Raw genomic sequence first — 27,463 nt, 5'->3', positions numbered from 1 at the left:
TGGATAAAAGTGTCTGCCAAATGTATAATTGTAACTGCTCATTGCTTACCAAAATGGTTATGTATTTGACTTTCACTGAGCTAATGATTTAATTTTCTCTTTTTGTCTCTCACAGGCAGGACGCAAGTGATCTGACTGGAACTATACAGAGGTAAGACTGTCTCTCTTTCTCTGTCAATTATTTGTATTCAGTTCTGGCTGTTCAATAGTGTGTTGACTGTGATATTGATGTGATGTTTTTGTTTTAGTTTTTTCTGTTTCATACACACAAAGCAGAAATGCTGTCCATTTTTTCCTCATTTATTTATTTTTTAACTGAGACCTTGGGTTGATCGCTGGATTGCTTATCCAACAAACACAAACCTTCATGACCTTTTCCATGTATGCTCTCAATAATGTTTAATATAACTTCACCATATAATAAAGTGAGCTGCCTGCCTAGACCGTATTTTAAGGCATCTTAGGTGTACTTCTGACTTCCGTTCCAACAGGTTGGCTTAAAAAATGTGTATCCTTCAAAGAGAAAGCAATCCCAGAATGCACTACAATGAGCTCAGTGGGAAAACATTTTCCAAGATGGCGGACGAGCTCAGAGAAATGTTGTTTCATACTGAAAAAGTATCAGGTTAAATCTAAATAAAAATGGGCTATTTTGTCCAACATTTGTATACGTCATGAGTTTTTATGTTCATTAGAGTATCAAGCTTTTAGCTTAGCAAAATGCCAACTTGCATTTTATTACTGCCTACCTAGACCGCTTGAATTCAAGTCATTTATGAGGAACCATTTCAAGTTGGATGCTGCCTTTTTATCCAAGATGGCGGACAAATCCATAGAATTGTCGGCTTTAAATCTATTCATATTGTACGATATACAATAGCAAACAGTTACAATAGGTTAATCTAATTATAAATAAACAGTTTTACCCATATTTGCCTCTGTTATGTCGATTTATATTAAAGTTTTGTGTTTTTAGCTGAGCAACATGCTAACGTCAAACTCCATTGGAATTAATTGGCAGCGGAGTCTCTTGAGGCGCTCTTTTTCATAGGGCTGCCTGTGTAGTCTGTTCTAAATCAATAATTTATGCGGTTCCATTTCAGTTAGCATGCCCTCTTAGAAGGTAGCTGCCTATGTAGGCAGTAGGGTTTCAGAACAGTGCTAATGACAAGCTCAAACAGCATTCCAGTACCATTCAAGGGCCTGATGCATCTGAAGCCAGCGTCCAATGTAAGGACATCAGCAGACGAGAATGGTTGGATTTTTAGAAAGAAGAAAGAGGAAGCTCAGGCTGTGCCGATTTTAACGTGTTTTTTTTCAGAATTTTTGATTACGAGCGGAGAGCAAGATGACAGGGAAAGAGATCGAGAAATATAAGGTGTTCTCAGAGTCGAGGGTGCAGAGTTGAGGCTGGTAAAGATCTGTGACTGAGGGCCATTAAACCCAGCCCCACGGCTATGAGACGACACATCGAAAGAGCGAGAGAGAGAGAGAGAGCTGCTGAGAGTTTTTTTGATAAACTGCTGATCCTGAAATAGCTACACCTATTTTTCATCGGGAATTCTGTTAAGAATAAATTGTCACGTCTCATCTGGAGAGGAGCTTTCTTCCTCAGGGCGGCACACTGAAACTCAAAGCCGGTGCCGGAGTTCGGCACCTTCTCTGTCGTTAAACCGATGCACTGTGGGTTACCGCCGGCAACTGGCTGATTGACAGACAGCCTGTGAGTTTTCAAGGGCATTCAGAAAAAGGGAAAAAATATGTCACCCTCGGAAAATGCTGTGGACGTTACAGTAAAATGAGTGAATATGACATGACAAAATACTAAATTCAAAGGAGATTTTTCTCAAAACTCAACAACTGACTGAAGTAAATATCCATCATAGCAAATAAATATCCCTCAATCCCTCCTAGCGTTGTTTCCATATGTTTCGAGTTAATATGCCGTCTACCTCGAATCCATTGCCAAACCCGCTTATCAGTTCCCGCCCACTGTTTGTGTGTTAAAAAAAACTAACATAATATGGGGTTTCCAAAAGAAAAACATGTTTCCCCATCCAAGATCTGTGTTTTCCAGGAACATGATGATGTAATGGGTGTGCATATGGGTTTAATTTGCCAAATATTGTTGATCGAATCCCCCAACTTCTCTCTTTTGCACCACACCCAGAATTACCTCAGCATTCATCTGTTCGCCAAAAGTCGTGTGTGTCTGCGTGCTTGCGGTTAAAGCAATTTTCATGCGACTTTATATGCAGATGAAGTGTAAAAGAACACTCTGAAATTCACAAGGATAGCAAAACACCTCTGGAGCGTGAGGAAATGAACTAGAGATATAGAGCAGAGGATATGACAGGGAAGGGAGGAAAGGGGAATGCTATTTTGGTGTATTAGTAAGAATTATAGGGGGGGGGGAGTACTTTTTGGGTTTGTGTGTAAATGTAAGTATACAGGAACATGCTTTATGAAAGTATACTAATGCTGATGCGAAGGCTTGGGCGAACTCATCCTTGCATTACCGTAGTGGTAACAGATCTCAGAATTCAAACAGCAGTTGACCTGAAAGAGCAAACTTAAAATAGATACATACATGATAATGGTAATTATCCATGATAATACATACTATTACCCCTTGTGGAAATGTTGAGAATGCAGTGCATACCTGCGATGGGTTATGAATAGCGCTCTGACACATGCAATCGAACTAGAAATGTATGTGCAAAGTATGTTTCGGGCCTAAAGGGAAAATTCCTCCCAGAGGAATAATAATCTATGGAATCTATAATAAACCTAATTTATATAGTAAGGTGTGGGGTGGGGGGACTTGTGCTGAAAATAAATACAATGAATATTTAATCTCATTCCCAAATGATAATTTTGCAATGAACCTTCTCTAATTTTTTTCTCTTGAATTTTTATTATTATATTAAGTTATTATTACTATATTTAATATTATATTTAGATGTTTTTGAAATGCATTTTAGATACAATTTTTTTTTTAAATTAAATTAATAATATATAGGCTATATATATATATATATACAGTATACTGAAGTATTAAAATATAAATTTGATATATATATATTTAGATTTGTTAACACTTTGTAATAAAAGAAAATATAATGCTATAGCTATATTTGAAGCATGTTATTTGTTGAATAAATCTGAATGGTGAATAAAGAATATAAAGTTAAAATCTCTTTAGAATCAACAAAAAAGTTTCATCCTGGAAATTAAGTATGTTTGGGGCCTTGGTGTCTCTGAATAGAAGAACAATAGGGTTTAAGACACCTCCTATGTGCTTTTTCTTTCCTATGGGCTACCATCCGAAATACAGTTGTCAACTTAGATGCAGAGATACTCTAATCTCTCTTTTTATCTTTTTCTTTCAACATCCATCGCATAACAAAGAGAAAAGGAAGTGAACGAACATGTGACTGTGTAATTAGCTCCTGTGTGCAATCACCGATTCCCTCATGCTGAATGACTGACTGCCTCTTAGCTAGCTGCATCAAAACCATTTCTTTTCTTTTTTCACTCCTTTTTTTTTTTTTTGGTACCGGGGGTCTTAACAGCAGTGGGGGGGCCGAGAGGAAGAGGGGGGTGGGGGCGGAATCGGTTGTCAGCTAATTGCATCTCTCCGTGGCGATTATGTTCTCATAGAGAAAACAACCGATAATTATGGGAGCCGGGATGGCAGCACAAGAGAACGGTTACCGAACCGTCATGGCGGCCCGTGTGGGACCCGGCCTCATTATCACCACAGAGACTGACCCGCCCCCTTCACCCCAGCAACCGCTCTAATTACCATCCAAGCAGACCTGTCAATCAACACTATTTATAATCCAACTCTGAGAGAGGAAAAGGAAAAGAGGGAGAGAAAGAAACATGAAAAAATAGTCCCTGGATATCGCAAGTATAAACCTTCAAGGTTTATTACAAGTATTCAGGTTTGTCCCTTGCGTAGATTAATGTATTTTGTAAATCTGAATGGGCCTGTTTTCTCTTTTATCCTCTGTTTTTTTTTATTTTCTTTTTTTCTGTAGATTGATTATTAGGCCTTTCATAAGAACCTTTCAAAATGATCACATTGAGACAGATCACTGAAAAGAAATAGTACTGTGGGACTATAGACTTTGGTCAGGCCAGATGCCGTATTTAATTTGACGTCTGTGAAAATAGATAGACGTAGTTCTTTCAATATCAATATCGACCGTTCAGCTGAGAAAACGTTGCAAATATGTCCTTCCAAGAAAAAATTCAAGTGGACCAAAAACCTTTTACACAAACCAAAAACACATTAACACATAAAACTTGAATGGAAAAGTCAAAAGCATCTTTCTTATTTGCGTCACCCTGATGATGGCACATATTCTATGTGTTTTCTCTTTGCACATCTGCAAAGCATTGCTCAAACATTTCCAGTGTGATGTTCAAATCACATTCAGTCTATTTTTTTGCCTTTATGATTTAGAATGCACATGAAATGACTCCTTTTAAGATGTGAATTTGATGAAATAGTTGTAAATTCTGATTAGGTTCTGTAAATATTGTGTAAATCTAGATACAAAGTTAATACTCTTTTGATTATAGTTGTACAGTATGTTTAAATTATTTAAAAATACATCATTCAAAATTAAAAAGCTTTCAACACTGTATGCTAAATGATTTTAAAAAAAAGAATATGTTGATTGTAAGTGAATAACCTAATGAGTAATGCTAGAACATTCAATATATCAGCTTATTTGTACATTTTTAGATTTGTGAATAACAGAACTAGTTGTGGTTCTGAATAATAATAATAATAATAATAATAATTATATATATATACTTTAATTTGCATAAACATACTTGATTATAAGGTTGTAAATTTTGAATATAATGTGTAAATCTGGATAGTTAATCTTGATTATGTTATCAATTCTGAATACACTCTGTAAATCTAAATGTATAGTTTTAAATTGTAAAAAAAAAAGAAAGAAAGTAAATTATACTTTTTAAAACCAAGTATATAGTTAAAAAATTGTAATATGTTGTGTAAATCTAGAGAGAGAGAGATTTACACAATATAAAGCAAATCTGAATATATTGTATAGTTATAAATCTTGATATTTGCAAATCCAAGTTAAATAGTTGCAAATTCTGAATATAAAGTTGCAAATCTGAGTATTTCATTATACATACGAGTATGAAGATGTAAATACTGAATATTGCTATGAAATCAATTACATGAATTGCTAAGCCATACTGTTTCTCGACTTCTCTCTCCATAACCATTGTTACTCGTTTCACAATAGCCGGCTAGTGTTTGTTTCCATTGAACAGAACATCATTTGCAGGCTTCTGAATGAGCCACCCGAGGTGAGGCCTTGTGAAAGGTTCGTTAGGCAGCCCTCTGAACGAGCTGCGCCACAGGACCCCATCTCCGTCTTTAGGGGGAGGCACCTGGACGAGCTCCACGGTGAGGCCTCGTGTAGGCTGAGTGATATGAGGCGTGAGACCTTGGAGTGCTGCCCTACTGTTACTCACAATCCTAATACCTCACAGATGTTCTGGATCGAGAAACAGCTGTCTAACATTACGTACGTGCACAAAAACGCTAGCGGCCCCCAACAGCCGGTGGAACATTTCACAAAGCCTCCCGTACACAATGTAAATTTACAAACATAAAACGGGAAATCCAAAAACACCACGTCCCACCTACAATGTGAGGATCCTGTCGTAAGCCGTTAATACATTAGCATAATGCGTTTAAACAAACGCCATGTCACATCACTAATACCCTCATGGTGGAATAGCCTCATATTTTTGCTTATGTTTGTGCGTTTCAGTCAAATATTTGCATTTGTTGTTCATCTAGCCCAGTTCATACACTTTGCTGGAATAAACGAGAGCCTCTAAACAGAAACACCATAAAAGAGTCTGAATGCTCTGCTTAATTACACATTCGCACACAAAGTCCCGTCCCTCATCCCTGATTGGGGTATTGTCTCCCGATTTTTCTCCTCTAACGACCGTTGGGCCCCCCCACGCTTTGAATATTCATGAGAGGAAGTGTCTCACTAGATGGCAGTGCAGCGCAGCGTGGCCATGCTAATGAGCTCACGGGGGATTAATATTTATGAGATCTGGGAGGAGGATACTGCCAATGTGACTTGTGTAATGCGAATGTGTATGCGTACAGTGACTCAGACCTTAATATCTAAATCAGTTAGACAGCACAGAGTGGCCTGTCACGTACACAGACTTAAAGAAGAAAAGAGACTGCTATTTCACTTGCTTTGAGGATATTTGTAGAGAAAATGTTTATAATGTCTCAAAATCTAAAACTACTCGGACATTTGGATTTTCTTTTAAACATTTTTCACTCAGTAATTGCTAGTAAATTTCACACATAATTATAAAGAAACCACACACACACACACAAAGTAGAAGGTAGAAAGAACTTTTTCAGTTGAAATTGTATATTCTTTGTTTTATTTACAATTTCAAAAAGGATTTTACAATAAGTTTCATTAGTTACCATTACTTAACTACCTTAGTTAACATGAACTAAGAATGAACACTACTTCTTTAGCATTTATTAATCTTAGTTCATATTAATTTCTATAAAATCAAAGGTTGTATTTGTATTCGAACAGCTGTATTTTTCATTAACTAACATTAACAAAGATTAATAAATACTGTAACAAAATTATTGCTCATTGTCATGTTAGTTAATACATTAACTAATGTTAACTAATTAGCCTTATTGTAAAGTGTTACCAAGATTTTTTTACAGTTTACATTTGTTTTGTTTTGTAGACTTCCGGTATCGCAATTTGAATCCCATTTATGTTATTTGCTGTTTTTCAGTTAACAAAAAAAAATGTAATTTAGTTTTTGTTTGCGATAATATGGTCAGTTACAATCGTCACTAGGCATGCCGCCAATGACACTCACTGTATTCATGCATCATGTCTGAATTACAAGCTCGAATGAGACTAGAGAACTATGTGATTTGAAGAAAATAATTCATTTTGGAATTTCGTGAAAGTGAGTAAATATTGAATTTTAATTCCCTTAACTACATTTTGAGTTTGATATTAAACTGATATTAAATAAGCTTTAACTGAAGTGACCAGTTGTGGTGTCATGACATGTGGCATTCGTGACTCATTTTAGTAATTGCAGCAGTTAGGTTGTGTTTGTGTAAGTGTGTGTGCCCATGTTACATAAGATTTTACTGGAAGAGAAGAGGATGTGGTGTCACAATGAGTGTGTGTTCACTAGCATTGCCGATGGAAGAACTTGTCTCTCGCTCGGCTTCTCACTCTGTCGTTCTATCTAGAAAATCACACACACAGACACACATCCGCACATTCCATACAGGTCCATCAATCGTCAAACACCTCTATTGGGTTCGACCAGTTACTGACTGAGCCATTAACCTCTTTCAGACACACATACACGTACAAACACACACACACACACACACACACACACACACACACACACACACACACACACACACACACACACACACACACACACACACACACACACACACACACACACACACACACACACACGCGCGCGCACACACACACACACACACACACACACACACACACACACACACATAGAATATACTGTATGTACACACACACACACACATGGTTTAAATGTATTCTGGGTGGTTGATCTCAAAAATAGAGCAGAATATAGAATATAGGATTTGAACTATTTTAGTTCAGCCCAGACACACACACACACACAGGACAGATGAACTAGTCCAGACATGAGTGTCAGGTTGACAGCCTCATACCCAGAGGAATGCTTCCTTCAAGCTGAAGAGAGAGAATCACTCGTTTGTTTGTAAGGTATGGGTGAAAGAAAAGTGCAATTCCCCTTAGGGTTGAGTCTATGGCCTCCGTCATCTTTGTCATGTATGTGCGCACGCGTGTGTGGAGATGAGTTTGACAGTTGTCAGAAAAACTTGTTGACCAATTGAAAATGCTTTCCGACCTTTAACATTAGACACACATGCAAAGCACGTCCACCATGTACACTTCCACCTCAGTTCACACATTCAGGGAAATTAAGCTGCAAGAATAAAGAAATATTCACAATTTAGGCTCACTGGGCATTTCATTTCTGAACTGCAGCAATACGTATAGAAACCATTGTAACCAACATTGCCAGATTCACATTCATCAGTTTTGGAATCCTTTTAGCCACTCACTGGACATTTCACTGGACAGACAACGTGTCGAGAAACGTGCATGAAGCAACATAATTTTGCAGAAATTTGCAGACATTTTCCCAATGAGCCTGGGTTGAGTATTCATGATTATTATGTCATAAACATGAGCTCATTAACAAATGACCGCCCACATTTACATAGCAATTACTACTTAGTATTCCGCAAAGTAGCCTAGCCTAATGAACGTCAGTGAATGCTGATACGTGGAGGTTTACAGAACCCCTAAAGGGATGTGGTGAAAAAAAATAATAAAGTGATTTATGTTTCAAATTTATGTTTCAATGCATTTGCCTTCTCTTGCTAAACTTTTACGTTTCTCTAAGAAACTGTACTTTGCCCCAAGAAACTGTGTGTTGACCCAAAAAACTTTGGAATAGTTTTGTGAGAGGACGCAGATGTTTTGTTAGTGAGAGTAAATGTCTTGCGAGAGAATGTATAGTTTCTCGGGAAATGCAATACTTGCCACTGTTGTTGCAGATGAATGGGGATGCTAACAGCTAGCTTTCCCCATATATGATAGTGCTCCTTAATTCAAGTAGCTACTATAACGGTAAATTACAGTTTATAACTAACATTAACTAGCTAGCTTAGCAAGATTCTCTTCAAACTGTTGCTGTATCATGACAGTAGTTGACCTAAAAAAACGAAACCTGCTGATGCTAATGCTAGCTATAGCATTTGTTGTTGCAAAACTGAGAATACAGTGAGAATGCAATGACGTGAGATTGATCTTGCTTAGCTTGAAATGTTTGCGTTCATGTAATATAGAAAGTGGAAATGGTGATTATGTCTGTGACTAGCATTATTAAAGTGGACTTCAGGGAATAAAATGCTGTAAATTTACATTTACATTTAGTCATTTAGCAGACGCCCTTATCCAAAGCGACTTACAAATTAGGACTAAGTTCAGCGAGTCATCATAAAGAGGCAAAAGCAACAACAACGCAGGAAGTGCTCAAAATACGAAGTTCAGGTATTATTCAGAGTAGCCTAAGCCTGATAAGTGATGTTTCAAAGGGAAAGGATTATTTTTTTTTTATTTTTTTTTTCTATAAGGTTAAGTGCTCACGGAAGAGATTGGTTTTCAGCTGTTTTTTGAATGTTGTCAGGGATTCTGCATTCCGGATGAGGGTGGGGAGAGCGTTCCACCAGCATGGAACTGTAAATGAGAATGTTCTGGAAAGTGATTTTGTGGCTTTCTGTGATGGAACCACGAGACGTCGCTCGTTGACCGATCGTAGGTGTCTGGTAGGGATGTAGACTCGTAGGAGTGAGTGAAAGTAGGAGGGAGCTGAGCCTGTGATAGTTCTGTAAGCAAGCGTCAGTGCCTTGAACTTGATGCGAGCAGCTAGAGGTAGCCAGTGCAGAGAGATGAACAGAGGAGTGACGTGGGCCCTCTTGGGCTCGTTGAAGACAAGACGAGCTGCAGCATTCTGGATCATCTGTAGGGGTTTGGTCGCACATGCTGGGAGTCCAGCCAGAAGGGCATTGCAGTAGTCAAGCCTAGAGATGACCAGGGCCTGGACGATAAGTTGTGTTGCATGCTCAGTTAGGAAAGGCCTGATCTTCCTGATGTTGTGCAGTGCAAACCTGCATGATCGAGCTGTCTTTGAAATGTGATCTGTGAAGGTCAGCTGGTCATCAAACGTTACTCCAAGATTTCTGACCGATCTTGATGGGGTGATTAATGATGACTCTAGCTGGATGGTGAAGTCGTGCTGTAGAGACGGATTGGCAGGGAGGACGAGAAGCTCAGTCTTTGCCAGGTTGAGCTGCAGGTGGTGTTCCTTCATCCATGTGGAGATGTCCGCCAGACAGCTTGAGACCCGTGCAGCTACTGTGGGATCATCTGGTTGAAAGGAGAGGAAGAGCTGTGTGTCATCAGCATAGCAGTGGTAGGAAAAACCGTGTGCCTGTATGATGTGTCCCAGTGATGTGGTGTAGATGGAGAAGAGGAGGGGACCAAGAACTGAACCCTGGGGAACCCCTGTGGTCAGCTGATGTGCTCTGGATACCTCGCCTCTCCATGCGACCTTGAAGGACCTACCTGTGAGATAGGACTCAAACCAGTGGAGTGAAGTTCCTGTGATGCCCAGCGATGAGAGGGTGGACAGAAGGATCTGATGATTCACCGTGTCGAAGGCAGCAGACAGATCCAGGAGAATGAGGACGGAAGATTTGGAAGCAGCTTTTGCGATCCGTAGGGCTTCTGTGACTGACAGTAATGCAGTCTCAGTTGAATGTCCTTTCTTGAAGCCAGATTGGTTGACATCCAGCTGGTTGTTTAGAGACAAGAAGGATGTTAGTTGGTTGAAGACAGCTCTTTCAAGTGTCTTCGCAATGAATGGTAGGAGAGAGATAGGTCTGTAATTCTCTACCAATGATGTGTTTAGCGTTGGTTTTTTGAGCAGTGGAGTAACCCGAGCCTGCTTGAATGCTGTAGGGAAGGTGCCAGTGTGGAGGGATGAGTTGATGATGTGTGTGAGTGATGGTAGAAGTGTGGGAGAGATGGCTTGTAGAAGGTGTGAGGGGATGGGGTCAAGCGTGCAGGTGGTAGGGTGACTGGAGAGGAGAAGTGTAGATACTTCTAAATGAAATAAATAAATGAATAAAAGTGAAGAATTTCGCCCGTTTCATATTTATTGTCATTGTTTTATGATTATTCATCGACGTGACATTGAAGATGATATTTCATAGCAAAAATTCCGCTGTTGACAGCTTTTCACAGAGAAAGGGAAATATTTAGATTGTTTTGATGCTGCTCAATAGCCAAAAATACCCAGGAAGAAAAAGAAAGAGTTGTTCTGTCTCTCTCTCATTAACATCCTAATGAACAGATACTCTACCTCTTCTGTTTTTCTGTCATTCTTTGAGAGAGCGTGCTGGCTTTGAAGTGTCTACACAGACAAATCCGCATCCAAAAGCACAATAGTCCTTATTTCAATTTGGAAGCACACACAAACACGTACACACACTTACACAAACACACACACACACACACGTACACTCTTACAGAGTTCAGTCAAGAGCAAATGTGGACCTGAATACAATGACAATGTAGAAGAAGAAAAATCATCTATCCAAGCAAAACATTTTCCATATAAATAGTGGGGGCAAATGGCTTTTGCTGTGTGTATGTGTGTTGAGGAAATAATTGAGGAGACAGAACTCCAGAATCAGGCCTCTAATGGAAGGTGACAAATTAATTTCTGTCTGCTAATAGCTCAAAATAGAACATGCCCGACTGGCTGTCTTATTCTAGGTGCCGCTTGGAAGTTCAAGCACGTGTGCATGTGTGAGACGGAGGACAAGGAGAAAAAAAAATACTCACTGGAACAGCTCAAACTGTGTGTGTATGAGCTTTGTGATTAATGAACATCTATGGGTTAACCATTCTAAAAGTACCCGTTTTTGGCTTGGGTTTTATTTTATTTATTTATTTATTTATTTATTTATTTATTTATTTATTTATTTATTGTATTTATTTATTGTATTTATTTATTTATTTATTTTTTGCATGTTTCATTGCGTCTCACTGTGCGCCATGCATTAAAACATAAGTTAAAAGAACATCGAAGTTTGAACAATGTGCATTGAGCATTGACACCTTCAAAACCTCTTCTAATATCTTGTGTTCCATCTTAGTTTTGAAAGAAAGAAGATGCTCTATGTGAATAACTTAAATTTCTCTGATCATATCAATGGCTCCAGTGGTAAGAATATCCCTTATTCTGAAATGACTCAGGTTTATTAAATGCATACATTTTTTATCACATTATATTTGCTACAATAAATAACACTGAATTACCTATATTTTCATATGAATATTTTGTCTGTGCAGACCTCTACTATATGTCTACAAGACACACCAACTTTCAAAGATTAACAAGTTCTTTAGTTTCTTATTATCTCCTTCCTTCTCCTTACACACACACACACACACACACACACACACACACACACACACACACACACACACACACACACACACACACAGTTCCTGCCAAACCTTTGATCTACCGGCAACAGGATCATGAATAGTCACACTGACATTAGCACTCATTGAACGCTTCACTCTAACTGCCATTCATGGATTGTGCCTTTGTGTCTTTAATCTCTGTTGATTGGTCGTCTTCGAATTAAGGCACTGTTTGTATTTGATTGGCCATAATAGCGTTGTCACTGGAACAATGTAGGAGATCTATCTCATCTCATCCCCGTAATAGGGTTATCTGAAAGCCAAAAACTTATGAACAGTTTTCTGCTGCGCTTTCATGTGGTCCTGCCGTGTTTTAAAGATAAGATTAATTCTTCATATCAGCAATCTGATTGTGGACGCGTGTATCTCATGCATGTTTTATAGCAGCTCTTTCTTCTGCTGCGTCAAACCTTTTCTTTGGGAAAAAAAAAAAAATCTAAATTATTCATCTGTGTTTTGGTGCATTCCTCCTGCAGAACGAGAGACAGAAAGAGAGAATGAATTGAGGGTCTTCCTTTTTTCTGAGGTTCCCACGTGGACTGCATTCTGATAGAGACATGAGGTTTTTGGGCCTGAGAGAGAGAGACAAAACGAGGTAAAATAATCCGAGAGTGCTGGTCAAAGAGTGCCAAGTGCGGTTTTGAATAGGTGAAATGGCACAGTGCTGACATCACATAATCCTTATTTTATTAATGTTAGCTCAAGAACTCTCATGTTCAGACAAAACACCTTAGGTTTATCTCTCATTGTCCCTCTCTCCACTCGCTGGGATATTCCTTTGATATGCCATCTTTTTTTAAGGCTAGATAACATTTATTAATAAGACAGAACCTCTGTGAATTGCATCAGCCTGACCTTAAAGAAACTTAAAGAAACACGCACACAAACTTGCGAAGTCTCACTTTTAATGGTGTCACAGATGACTTTGCAGCCCCTGTGCTTGTCATGCACAACACATCAAAATTGCATCTTTTAGCTCTCGTCAATGAGGAAATGATTTGCTTTAGTCTTAATCTGAGTTAGGTTTGAGCTTTAAGATAATTTCCAGGTAAAATACTTCATGTTAAGGTCCTGATCACCCTGTTGGGGGTTCATTACCCTGTATATCACCCCTCATGTAGCTTGCAACTTTCCATTGAACAGCTGCAGCTTATTTTGGCCAAAAATTTTCCACTTATTGTCCACTGTCTAATTGACATTTAAAGTGACAAATCCAATGCTTATTACACTATTATTACACTATTATTATCATGTAATAGTAGACTTAATGACTTAAAAAGGTGCTTTGGTCAGTGAACATACTGTGAGTGAGGCTAAGACTAAGTTAAAATGGATCTTGTGCCATTGTGTCATTGAAAAAATGTCCTGTCTTTTTAATATCATACTTATCAATAACTGGCGACGAGCCTAGTTGTTAAAAACACATCCGAAACCCCTTGTGTTCTCTTAAAACTCTTTTTGAACTCGAGTATGTGTCCTGTGTGCCCGCTAAGACTGTATTTGGAAGCTCCCGAGGGGACAATAAACCCAGTTTCAGGACTGTTTTGAGATGAAATACCCAAAAGTTCAGCCTAGTAACTAGTCGCAACATAGACAGCCATTCAAGATGGGTTGTCATGGCTAGGAGTGATTGGACATTGACCTTTTAATCACCGTTATAGACAAGACAATTAGGCAGAAGAGAAGAAAAGTGAAAAACACTCTGATGAATATTGCAGGAAAGCACAGAGGGAGAGAAAGCAGGAAGATACTCTAACTAGGTCATTTCATTAAACTGTAAATGCAATACAACGACTTGACAGAGAACGTTATGTTTGTGCGATGGACTGTACATGATTTTATAATCGGCCTGCTTTGGCTTTGAGTGTGTGTGTCTGCACACATTGTCCCAGGGCACTGTCTATACATGCAGAGATCTCTCTCACCCTCCACCACTGTTTCTCTGTATAGTCTTTTTTTTTTTGTCTTGTCTTGTCTCGTCACCTCTCTTTCCTTTTTGCCTACTCACATCTTGCCACTTCTCTTTTCTCACAGTATCTTATTGTGTACTCATCTTTTTAGTTTCTCATCATTTCATTTTGTCTCATCTCGTCTGTTCTCTTCGTATTTGATCTCATCTTTTCTCATTTAATCATCTCTTCTCTATTCTTTTCTCTTCTTGTCACATCTCATTTGTTCTTTTCTTATTTTGTCTCACCCTGTCTCATCTCTGCTCTATTCTTTTTTCTTCTTGTCTCATCTCTTCTTGTCTCCATCGTTTTACTTCTCTTATTTAATTTTATCTCATTGTTTCTTCTCTTCTCATTTTATCTCGTCTTGTCTCACCTCTTGTCATCTCTTCTCTATTCTTTTTTCTCTTGCCTTATTTTATCCGTTCTTTTCTCAATTTCTTTCATCTTGTCTCATCTTTCTAATCTAATTTCAACTTATTCTTTTTCTCATTTCGTCTCTTTGCTTCGCTTCTCGTTACTTCCCTTAAATTGGACTAATCACTCATAATGGGCCCTATGGACTCAACCAATTGTGTGTGATCAGGCATCATCCTCAGACGCAGCTAATCAAATACCATTGCCAGAGATCATATGAAACCAGTGATCATGCCTGGCATATATTTTGTCTTTGGCTGTCAGTAGCAGCTCGACTTCAACCCTCACGCAGACAGACGTAGATTTTCATGTTGCAAAACAAATGCCAAAAAATACCCCCCCGCGAGTTGCAATGAAAAACAGCGTGAACTAGAATTGATCGGTAATACATTTGGCATTTTCATCTAGCCGTTAAGTTCCCTGCCCACATCTGACTATATGCCTGCCACTCAGAAGCACTCGCTGCTGGACAACCATTACATTTACAGTGACTAGCACATGTGAGACTGGCAGAGGGGCTGACAGTAAAGAAAAACAGAAAGAGAGAAAGAAAAGGAGGTGGCAGATGGAGCAGAGAGACATTTGGAACTGGTTGTTTTACGCCTCTAACCAATTTTATTTGCATGACATCTGTAATTGAAATCACTATGGTCACTATAATGCAGATCAGCGTTGAAGGAAAACTCTTTTTTTTGAAGTGATGGGATCTGCAACTATTGCAGGTACAGTTATAGGACATTAACGGGGCACCTCAGGACCGCAGGTGTTTGGTAAACAAATTACTTTGGCAATTATTGCAAGTGTTATGAATGATCGTAGCCAATTGTGCAAGGTGCAACACAAAATTTTGTCCTTTAATGAATCGGTGCCCTTGATCCTCTGATGTGTTTTTCTCGTGATTAAACATTCATAAGCCGTAATAAACACAATGCATTTTTAAACAGGCATATCTGGAAGACATTTGGAAGAGGGAGAGAGAGTGAGAAACTTGTGAAAGGAGGAGACATTTAAAGAGAGAAGAGGTAAAAATGTTTTTCTGGAATGGAGAGAATGAGAGAGAGATGGAGGGGTAGGAACAGATGGTGAAAAGAAAGAGCAATGACAAGAGGTTATTTTCAGATGAGAGTGACTATTTAACAAAATGTTCCTATTGGGAGGACAAATGGGCTTCTTAGAATTGCACATACAACACACACTCAGAACCCTCGTTTAAACTAATCCACGTCCCTGGTGATTTTCTGCTTTCCCACCGCAGGACTAATTTATCAAAACAATGGTCCTCAAAAAGCCTGTAGTGTTGTCTCTGAGAGGAAGAAAAAAAAACAGCATGAGTAGCAGTGATGTATATACCCTAACCTGTAAGCATGCCTCAAAACTTGGCACGCTAAACAGGAGAAACCGCTCAGACCAAGTGAAGACAAGTTCAGTTTATATAACCCTTTTACGATTTTAACACAGTACCCATTATTTTCTTACCGTGGTGATTTTCTGTTAAAAGACAACTTTGCTGTTTTCCAACCAACTTTGTTTTGTTACAAAGTCGGTGAAGCATGTAAATGAACAATGTGTATTCTTTCTCCACATTACCTGGGCCTTGTTTTTTGCATCTTCTGGCTGACATTTGCTGACAAATAAACTGGTATATTTAGGTACCATAGTGAAAGAGTACAAATTGTCTATTACTACTAACATTGTAACAATACAAAGCTGGTTAAACATCGCCAAAGTTATCCTTTGACCCTTAAACGCATACCTCAGGTCTTTAGTGATGCGGGACGTCATTCACTACCCTTACCTTCTTAGTATTCCTAAATCAATTCATTATAAACAATATAGCAAGATTATTTTTTTATTTTTTTACAAAAGAATGCCTATTTTCCCAGTCATTTATTTGTAAAAAGTTACGATTTACTAACGACTAACGCGCCGAGGTGTGTAACAGTGTAAGTATGTTTTTTCTGCACAACAATAATCTCATCTTTGATGACTGTGCAATTCATGCCCTGTGCAATGCGTGCAATTCAAGTGCAATTCACCTTTTTTTCCACAAGGTGTCAATGTCTGATACACAATGATGAAGTGACGTTTCACTCATAGTTACCGCAGGCAGAAAACAAAAGAATAGGAAGTATCATCAGCAAAACTTGAAATGGTTCAGTGATTTACTGCAGGGCAACGCAATCAAAAATTTGTGTCACTGTCACTTGATGGTGGATCTGTCAAAAAGCTGTCAGTGATTAAAATGTTGATTTTGAATATTTTGTAAATTATAGTTTTAAGAATATGTTTGAGATTGCGAATATGAGCCAGATGCTGAATGTGCTGGGAAATGAGCTCTAACGAGGACAGTGATGATGGTATAAAACATCTGCTCAAACTGAACCCTTCCAAGCTCCAAAAGGTAACCAAATATGCTTCGTTTTATTCTTCTGTAATTGTTACTCTAATATCAGGAGAGTTTTACATTATCACGACAGGTAGGTCCATCCGTGTTAGATATAGAGCCAGGACCTCAAAAAACAGAATATGTAATACTGATTGGCGAAACATTTATGCATTTAATGGTTAAGCCAGTGTGTCTCAATTCTAGTCCTGGGAACCCACCTCCCAGAAGATGTCTCACTTATTAAAACACCTGATTCAACTCATCAGCTTTGTTAGTGCGTTAAATAGAGAGACATTTAAAACATTCTGGGAAGAGGGTCCTGAGGACTTAAGTTGAGAGACACCGCTTTAAGCGAATTACTCTTCATGTCCACTCATTTATTTCACTTAGCTTTTGGTTCTTCACCATTGATATATAAAGAAGTCCCTATTTTATCGTGCTTGGAGTCATTCACCGAAGACACATTCTTGCATCCCATCTCTGCAACTTTTCCTTTTTGCCTATGTTGACATATAAAATTAGGACAAAGGTAAATGCTCTTGAGATAGATGAAATTGTAGTACCAAATATAGAGTTTTGGCTTTTTCTAATTGTTTAAACAGCACTTCTTTAGTTGTTATTCTCTTATGGATACAAGATACGAGCTGTCCTCTGGGGTGTTGGGCATCCTGGACAACAGCAGGCTTCACAATGCTAGCCAGCACCAGGCTAACAGCACTAGCTGTGGCCCAAAAACAACATGAGCTGTCAGAAAGGGTTATCACAGCCCAGTGAATCGGGAGGAGGGGAGGGACAAGAGGAAGGAGGAGGGAGCCAGTGAGGGTGGATGGGTGGGAGTGTTACTGCGAGACAGAGAGAGAGAGAGAGAGAGAGAGAGGATTCAGATGCCAGAGAAAGGGCCAGCGTACACCCGCCACAACTGAAAGCACAAGGATCGTGTGCGTGTGTAGTGCATGCTTGCATTCGGAGTAACGGCGATGTTGGAGCACTCGTCTGAGCTGGGCTTTGTGCCGAGTGTGTGTGTGGACAGCATGCGATACCCATCTACCGCGAACAGCGCTGTCTCCATGAGGAGCACAGAAGAACTGCTGCTGAGGTAACGCTGTCCCTGGACAGAACACAAAGACATACATGCAAACACACACACACACACACACAGATCAGGGTATCTCCGAAAGGTTTGCCGTTCATAGCTGCAGGCATGCGGAGAGCCATTTCAGGAATGTTTGGTTGAGGGAAGCCTGCGGTTTTGTTGGCTTGGTTCGTTGACATGCCGATTGTAGGCCGTTTGAGCTGTGCTTGCATGCAGTTGTGTTTTTGTCAAATTGCGGGACCCTGTCTGTGATGTACCGTCGGCACTCGTCTTGCCATCCGTAAAAATGCACAGCTTGCAATGTTCCCCTCTCTTGTTTCTCATCCCCTACGGTTCGTTTAGAGCCTCTTTAAAAACTGAAGAGTTGATACAGCTATAGATAAGTGTTGAGAGATGCGTGTACGTGTACGCAGGATAATGCGCGTGTGTGTGACAGAAATCAAATTTATTATAATAAAATTGTGCATGCAAATCATTGTCCTCCCTTATTGCACTTATTGCGGTCGCGTTTCCATACAAGCGTTCTTAATCCGTAATAATTCACCTTAGTATATATGCGTACATTTAAGGATGCAAACACACTTGCGAGGACCTAAATTCTGAGTTTGTTTGGATGTAATAATCGCATTAAACAAAGAGAGGGATGAGCAGGAGGGGTTAAGCCCCGTCCCGCCACTAGAAAGATGTCTGCTTTTGTTTGCACGCCTCTCTGACGATTGGATTTAAAAGGGTAGGGGGGTCTGGAGAGGGATGGAGGGGAGCATTCGGTGGAGAGATGGAAGGAGGGTAGCGCTGAAAGCATTCTCAACAATGGGACGCCCCAACAATGAGGCTGTCACTCACTTTGTGGCTTGCTTTCTACCTCTCTTCTCATCTCTGTCTCTGGCCATTTTTTAAAACTGGAGAAGGGTGCTAATCGGGCCGTGTCGGGTTGGTTTTTATCCCAGGGTTATGGGCAGTTAATAACGCGGGCTTTTAATGTGCAGAGTGTAATGGGGTGTGAGGGCATTAGTTGGGCCAGAGAGGCGGCCATGTTGGTTTAAAGAGTAGATTTATGGCCTTTTACTCATTCATTGTACTTGTGCTCAATGGCTTTTAAAATAGCCCCCAAGGAACATGAATCTCTCCAATGACTGCAGTCAGGTCTTCTTGTAACACACACACATACCTTGGCTATAACTCAACCTCCTCCAATAAAGAAATGTCAAATGTAAGCGTGCCATAACCATCACACACAAGCATGCTCGTTAGAGAAATACGACCAAATATTAACAAATGTACCCCAACGCGACTGGGACTGAATCTATGGACTTGAGAACGTTTATCGTTATTTGATGCAAAAATGATTTATGGAGCTACTCGAAGGGCCACGTTCAAAGGGAAAACCATACATGCTGGGACTATAAAAGAATCTATTGCGTGTGCCTCTGGCGGTTGATGTAATGCTTCGTTCGCTGAGGACTCACATCGATTATTGCCGCTGAGTTTCAACTTCAATCCGTATGATGCCGAATGTACTGTAATGATGTCTAGAAATTCAATGACTTTATTTACTATTGATAGCAAGGTGTAATATAACCGATTTTGAACATATCTGAAACGTTTCTTTTATACTATTTATATTCCGAAACGTAGTGGTCTTCCTACCTAGACTTCGATTATGCACATCACAGTCTCAAAACCTGATAAACTGCCAGCCTAGACATCATGTTTGGACAAAAACCTGAAGAGCTGCCTGCTTAGACAGCATTTTCAGTTATCATAGTCATGTTTAAATTTATGATGTTGTGTAGGTAGGCAGCCCACTAGATTATCAAGTGAAGCTTGTATGAGTTTGACTTTAGCTGACAAAGCTTTAAATGATGTGTTTCGTACAGGAAATTTAAGGGTTAAGCAATCACGGATAACACCAGGTCGGTTCTTAACGGACTGTCATAAAAGCTTCCACTTTCTTCCTAAAACCACTCGTATAGCACTGCCGACTTTCCGCTACAAACATTGGAGTTTGTACTCTGCAATTAGTGGCTTGGAAAGCCTTTCATTATGGTAAAACAAGGCGATGGCGGTTGTGTCTGTGTGTGGCTGTGGCGACAGGCTGCTGTCACTGTGCATTCTGGGATATGTGCGCGAGCGTGTTGCAGAAATGGGTGGTTTTGTGTTATAGGAGAATGACCTGTCCCTAGGTGCCCAGCGTCGAGCTGTGGCTCAGCGAAGCTGCGCGAGTTTCAAATGAAAATAAATGAGAAGCAGTGACCAGCGCTCTCAGGGTCCCGCTTTAATGAGGGAAACGGGGGGAGGGATGTTGAAACAAAGGAACGGGGGGAGATGGATAGAGAAAGGAACGGAGAAAAAGGCTCTTTAATGAATGTAGGACTTGGAGAGAAATGGCAAATTTATTTAAACTCCAATTTTGCTACACAAGACCTGTTCAATTAAACCAGTAAGGTTCACTGCACTGGGCAACAATCCCTCCGAGGTTGGCATTCTGGGATAGCGGGAAGCAGAAACGGGCCTTTAGTTTGAATGTTGGATGGTTTTATGATTTAGGAGACAGATTTAGTTCTAGATCAATATGACAGAAATGAATATTAGGGGAGTCTAAAGCAATACGACATGCTGTTGATATCATGTGATGTCATAATAGCATTGCTGCTGGTTGCCATGGTGATAATGTAAACAACTGGGGTCGAGTTAATGTAGAAGATTAGCCAGGCTAGTGATCCCAGATTACAGTGACAGGCTTACATGCACTCTCTAGCAAACCACAATACTCAAGTGGATGATAGTTACAGTCAAATGTGTCATTAAACTACATGTGTTGTTATTCAGATAGGTAGTTAGAAACATGCTGACAGTTCAAATGCATTGTTGACTCAAGAATCTTACCATAATATTGTACCAATGCAAAGACTTCCATTGAACACAAAAGGCTTTCAAGCTCCAACACTGAAAAAAACGATTCGTTGAATTTAATAAAAAAAAAAAGATCGTAAGTGGTTGCACACAATTGATTTTAGCTACATTTAAACAAATGCATTAGGTTGAACTTAATCAATTTTAGTTCAACTTAATGCATTTGTTTAAATGTAGCTAAAATCAATTGTGTGCAACCATTTACGATAATTTTTTTTATTAAATTCAACGAATATTTTTTTTCAGTGAATGCAGAATCTAAAACAATTGTGTACTATACACTATTGTGCATTAGTCGTACCAAAATTGGGCCAAAATTCCTATAATTATTCAATGATAATCTTCCCCTCTGATAATCTTTTAACCGTTGCGACCAAATAATTGAGACACTGAGTTAAACTCGATAACTGGATTAATCAAATTCATAAACAATTCATTCAGACATATTTTGTGAATCGAATCAAGCCGTAAGCCATCTTAACGTGTAATATCTCTGACATTCGCGCATGGTTGTCGCAGTTTGTCCCCTAGTGGTAGTCTTACAGAACTTTCAAATTGGTCGTGAAGTAGCCTTTACCCTTCACTTATTCACCATGATAAAATAAATGTAAAAATCACAAGAAAAGCATATTAGGATTTCTAAGTCTAATCAATGTAATTGTTATGTAAAGGGATTATTTTGGACAATTTTAATGGAATAGTGTAGAGTGGTAATTCTCACTTTGTCCTTTTAATTAGAATTATTTGCATCTAGTCTAGAACTTCACGCAATTCCTGTGATATGACTTCCGGTCTGTCATTTGTCTGATATAGTGAAATGGAAGCTTTAGAGACAATTAAAACATCACTAATTCATTAGGTCATGTGTGTATACAGTATATGTCTGTGTGTGCTGATCTGATATGACCTGACCCAAAATATCTGTATAGTAGCCTATGAATTAGACCGTAACTGAGAATATGCATATGTATGTGTGTGCTCTCCCAAATGAGCACGCTCACTGCTTTACATAATCCATGAGTTAATCAAATATTCATGAGACCAAACAGACTCTTCTGACATACTGCTGGCAGCCCTTATCCATCTACATGCATGTATGTACACAGCTAGAATGCTAGGGCTGACGTATATATTGTGCAACAAATGCATCAGAAGGTAGAGATTTTGTTACCGCAATATATCTACATTTCTGTCACTAAGCAGGACCGCAGGATAGATGTTTACGGTTGTCAAGCACTGCGCAGTTTTCTGCATGGATTCGACTGATATGTGGTGTGCATATACTGGATATAAATATGGCTCATCCAATTTGAACTATACGTTTTTTTGTTTGTTTTTTAACTACCGAGCTGATTATGTGATGTGAACATCAAAATATAGTTTACAAATAATTCACTATGGTAAAAGTGTTTTGAGGTCATAACATACCGTAGTATTATTGTGCAAGGGACCATATGAAAATAAGTATTTATTGATCTGTAGTCTGCCCCTGTAATCATAAGTTGTGTGAAAAAGTTGTTGCTGCTTCTAGTTTTCTTTTCAGTGAATTGGATTTAAAGGTACATTTTTGCAAAAATGTTGCTAGAATCACGTTTTTACAATCAGGCTATGCTGACTTCTACCTTTTTGAGTCTTTTGTTTTTTAGAGGTGCTGTAAGGGATGTTAGCAGTTCTTAGGCTTTGTCGTTCGCATTCTAAAAACTCCACCCTACAAAAAACAGCGATGGAGAAGGAGAGCATTTGTCATTTTAAGTTGCTCACAAGAACCTCCCTTTGTGGCTGCTATGCTTCCTCGATTTTCTTAAGACCACCCCTAATACATGGAGTATTTTATCCCGCCCCATATCTGCCATCGTTAGCATGTCCTTCTTCGTCTTATTCTCCATCTAACTACCTTCCCTGCCCCCACCCCTTTCTTATTCTCTCTCTCTCTCTCTCTCTCTCTCTCTCTCTCTGTGTGCGGTTTGAACTCCTGGTGTACTATTTTTGTCTCAGTGTATTGCAGCCTGCCGGGCTCTCTCTTTCTCTCTTGTCTCCTTGCTCTCCTCCTACATGGTCAATCAATACATGTTATAGGCCAGCTGGGTCCAGACCCAAGAGGGAGAGGCATAGAGGAAGAGAGAGAGAAGGTGTGAGACACAGAGAGAGAGAGAGAGAGAGAGAGAGAGAGAGAGAGAGAGAACACAAAGAACAAGGACCCCAAGAAAATCAGGCAGAAGAGGGGCGTAACTAGGATCCGAGGACATTGGGAGCTCAGGCCTGGGCCTTTATGCCAAAGTATTGACATATTTTCTAGAGGTTATCAATATAACTCACCAGATTAACTACACAATATTTCAACCATTATATATATGTGAAGCTACGTGTGACTGACGATTCAAAGATTTTGCTAAATCGTCAGACAGCGGCTGCCAGAAATGTGACCCATAACTTATCCCTAAAATCGTAGGGAAATGATGGGTGAATAAGCCCCTAAACCTTGATGTATGCCCATAATTGACATTAACTGTAAACATATCCCTCAAATCTTATTGGTTGATTGGAATGTTGTTCCAGGATCGACAGGGATGTTGGTCCAGGAATATGTTCCACCATATAGTTTCACCTCACTTAATCCTCCGGCGTGTAGTTTTAGCAGGAAAAATGCAGGTTATTCATATTGCCGCTTTATGTGTGCGTTCGCAATGGTCTACTGTCATTAAAATAACCGCTGGCAACTCTCTACTCACAGTAATGCGAGGCAACAGTAATGCAGTAAACAGGTTGACGGCAATAGAAAATATTCAGGCTATAACCCTGAAACCCCTGGGGAGGAGGTGAGGAAAAGAAGAAAAAAAATGACAAAAAAAACAGAAAGAGGTAAAAGGGTAACAATAACAACCGCAGGAGGAAGAACAGGGAAACCTTTGACCTGAGAGTGTGTGAGAGAGAGAGCGCGACAGCGAGAAAGAAAGAAACCCCAAATGAAAGACGTCTTGTGGCTAAATTCCATTATCTTCTGCAAGAGAGAATTATATCAGCCCTTAAGTGCTTTCATCAGACTTCTTAACCCCAAGAGAAGGACACAGAAGAGGAAGCCGGAAAGATTGAAGGATGTTCAGGGAGCGACATGAAGGTCTGTGGTGTGAGTTAATGTTCCGAGCTGCTAAAGCCGCCTAATACCACACGTAAATTGTCCCTACAACCTGCCAGATATCAGTAAAATGGATGTCCTGAGAAATCTCTTCTATCCTTGTTACCCCTTTTCCACGTACAGTGTGCCAGAGCCTGATACAGAACTGTTCAGTGTTTTTCCACAGCTGAAAAGTCGGTTCTGGAGTGGAAAAATTGGCTCTGCATTTGCCCCTAAATCCTGCTGGGTTTTAGGTCCTTAAAACTTGTAAGGCTAGTAAACAAGGTTGCACTTTATTTTACGGTGTAATATTAACCACATGTACTTACTGTAGTGTTAGGATTAGGGTTTGGTTTGGAGTTGCATGTAATTATGCATAAATCAAAGTTATATAGTAACTACATGTAACATATGTAACAATGACACAGTTAAATAAAGTTACCGTAAACTGTGCATGTTTACTTGTGAGCAGGTTATGTATAGTAATGTAGTTACAGTACACTGTAGAAAAATATTTTCATGATTTGCTATCAAATTCAAATTTGCTTTATTGGCATGACTGTACATAATACAATATGCTATCTCAGTGTTTTTTTTTTATTTTTTTTTATCTCCTTCATTGAATTAACTCGTTTTTTATTTCAATGAACTTAAAACATTTTAGGCAACCAGGTAACTTACTTTTTTAAGTTAAACCAACAATATATTTTTTACAGTGTTTTAGCTCTCAAGTCAGTTTGGGAGTTTAATTGAAAAAAGGCTTGCACTGTATTGAAATGTACCTTTTTAAGCAGAAATGTGCTTTATAAATGTCTATTTCACATCACACAAAATTACAAGTAAGAGGTTTGTATTCTTTGTTAGCATTGTGTTTGCAGCCTTTCCTTCATGTTCACCCCTATTTCTGTCCTCTAAGCTTTGGGTTTACCGCTGAATTTCTCTCCAAATAGAAGCCCATTTAGTGAATTTATCATCTTCATAACATGCGTAACAGCAATGACGAGCATTCGTAAATTGCTTCTTTATTGCACAATCCATTATATAATATATATTTGCTCAAGATAGTAGATATTGCATTGTGTGAGAACAGAGTAATGTTTATAAACCTGTCCAGAACTCACAATGTTTTGTATGTAATTGATGCACAAATTGATATTTTAGGTCAGTGAGAAGTATTATTTTGTGTTTGTGTTTTTAGGCCTTTATATATTGACTCGAATAATGTCGGAATTATTGTATATTACCTACTTTATTTATTTCGTATTTTATGAGTCACCTCTGATTGAGTGTCCAAGCTGGAGGCGGCATTCACAAGTGTTTCTTAGAGGGAAAGATGACCCCACCGGCTTGTATATTATAATAATTTGTGTAAAATCATTACATAAATCGTAGCCTATGTCTAAACTGTCTCTAAGGATCTGGCTCTAGGGTTAGTTTCGTCTTCTGTTTTCTCATGAATGTTACCGTAAGAAGGAAATATTGATTGTGCATCCTTGCATGCACAAACACCACCCTTGAACACATGCAAATACTAGCACTTTGTTTGGCTACAGGTCATAACAGAGCACAACACATGTTTTGTTTATCACAATTTGCTGAATCTATTTTCTTCTAGTTTAATTTGGCCATTTGTTGCTGGTTATGGCACTTAAATTCTGCACAACTGCTTTTTAATGACAGCTGAAATCCTTCATTGCACTTGGTCTTTAAGGACAGGCATGGTCCATTATGGCTTTTTGTTTTGTTCCGAAGCTTTTGGCTGTAATATGTTGTTACAGACGACAAACTGCAAGACAAGGCACTTTTTTAATGGTTGCTAATTTAGGCCGCATATCTAAAGATCTTCTTATTTTTTGTGGTCATGTTCTACAGAATGCAAGGCACAACATCCTCTTCTTCCCCATGCATCATTTGTGTGTATATATACGCATTAAGCATGAGTGTTTCCCATGACCTAGTTCCTGCACGTGCTCTGTAGAGCTGCGGCTCGAGACCCCCTTCCCCTGGGGGCATGCAAGGGGAAAACAAAAAAGAAAATGTACTCTTTCTTACGCATGAAAGGATGAGCACTGTAAAATGGGGATGTGCCTCGAATTGAATTCTTTGTTCGATGCAGTAAATATTCTGATGCAATAAATCTTCAATATATAAAGGTGTGTTTATTATCTCTTAATCTAAATTTGGTTAGTCTATATGTCTTAGTTCGCACCCAAAGATGAAAAATACTGGGTTGAAAATGAAATGGGACTGGAGATGTTGAACTTGATGAAAGACAATGCATCTGTATGCGCCATATTTGAATGCATGTGAATTGTATTGCCCTATTGTGAAAGGCAATGTTTTCAGCAGATTCATATGGACCAGTTTTGTGTTTTTGGTCCATTTTGGTGCTTGACAGCTCCAGTCCCCATCTACTTCCATTGTATGGATAGGAGCTGCGTGAACATTCTTAAGAATATCTATTTTTGTGTTCCCTATGAAAGAAAGTCACACGGGTTTAGATACTTTCATTAATTCATTCTTTAATATAGAACAGACCGGTTGATATGGCTCAGAGATGCATTGGTTAAAAACTCGCTGCAGCGCGAGCAGCCACGCCTCTCCCCTCCCGGTGCTCTTCGCTCCGGAACGATAGTTGTCTGAATTGAAGGGATTTCTTTTTGTTAAAGGGATTGTTGAGGAAAAACAGTCTAATGGGTGAGAGGAAAAGAATGTGACAAGCGCAGTTAGTGTGTGTGTGTTTGTGTGTGTGTGCCCAGCAGTGCTGCTCGCGCTGCTGCACCTGTCCCTCTCTGTCTCGCGCGCCCAAACTCGGCAGGCAGCTCGCGCGGAGGGCGGGCGTTATCCAGTCCGCGGCGCACAACACGGTCAGCCTGAACATGACTTCGTCCTACAATCTGGATTTTCTACCCGAGATGATGGTGGAGGGACGATTGTTGAGCGCCGGAGAGATGATGTAAGCGTTTAGCTGTTTATCTCTTTGCTTCTTCAGCTCTCTTCTGTCATCTTGTTCGGCGCGAGCGTGTTGACAAATAGGGCACGCGGTAGTGTGTTTGCGCCTCGCGCTGTGTTATCAGCGATCAGATAACGGGGCTGATGGTGCTAATGTTTTTTTTTGTTTGTTTTTTTTGCTTTTAACTGCATTCATTGTGCCAGTGCTCAAACGCATCGGGGAAATAAACACGTTGGATTGAGTGCTCCGTAATCGGACAGTCCGAATCATCTCAGAGTTTTGTTATGTTACGTAGACCGATTTGCAGTGCATGAGTGAAATTGTAGCAATGAATATTCTGTGTAACTCTTTGCGAGAATATGTAGTTATATGTAACGGTCCACTGCATGATATCACATCTGATTATTAGAATTAGA

General features: G+C 39.4%; 1 protein-coding gene and 2 long non-coding RNA genes across 29 annotated transcripts in view; 1 reads left to right on the top strand and 2 right to left on the bottom strand.

Annotated features, from left to right (window-relative positions):
* Positions 1 to 11,713, bottom strand: part of LOC309497909 — a 43,383-nt gene extending 31,670 nt beyond the window's left edge. The window contains exons 1-2 of the long non-coding RNA XR_014205742.1: positions 10,831 to 11,713; positions 7,646 to 9,077 (exon numbers count right to left, since the gene is read on the bottom strand). This is a non-coding gene — a long non-coding RNA (uncharacterized lncRNA). The remainder of the gene's footprint in view (positions 1 to 7,645; positions 9,078 to 10,830) is intronic.
* Positions 1 to 27,463, top strand: part of celf2 (cugbp, Elav-like family member 2) — a 148,926-nt gene that overhangs the window by 36,531 nt on the left and 84,932 nt on the right. For 18 of the 27 annotated variants that reach the window (XM_082168243.1, XM_082168242.1, XM_082168227.1 and 15 more), the window contains exon 1: positions 16,617 to 18,072. In XM_082168243.1, coding sequence (XP_082024369.1) covers positions 17,930 to 18,072 — 143 coding nt within the window. In that variant the 5' untranslated portion in view covers positions 16,617 to 17,929. Of the gene's footprint in view, positions 1 to 115; positions 152 to 16,616; positions 18,073 to 25,219; positions 27,051 to 27,463 lie in introns of those variants that run through there. The other 9 variants (XM_082168230.1, XM_082168228.1, XM_082168250.1 and 6 more) reach the window with 4 other exon arrangements.
* On the bottom strand, positions 11,751 to 16,607 carry LOC309497910. The gene is made up of 2 exons (XR_014205743.1): positions 12,209 to 16,607; positions 11,751 to 12,164 (listed from the first exon to the last, which is right to left on the bottom strand). It is a non-coding gene; the product is annotated as an uncharacterized lncRNA (long non-coding RNA).

This window comes from Leuciscus leuciscus (genome assembly GCF_965113295.1).
Source record: "Leuciscus leuciscus genome assembly, chromosome: 4".
NCBI lineage: Eukaryota > Metazoa > Chordata > Actinopteri > Cypriniformes > Leuciscidae > Leuciscus > Leuciscus leuciscus.
Note: the sequence above shows the minus strand (reverse complement) of the source record. Positions and strands in the feature narration are given on the sequence as shown.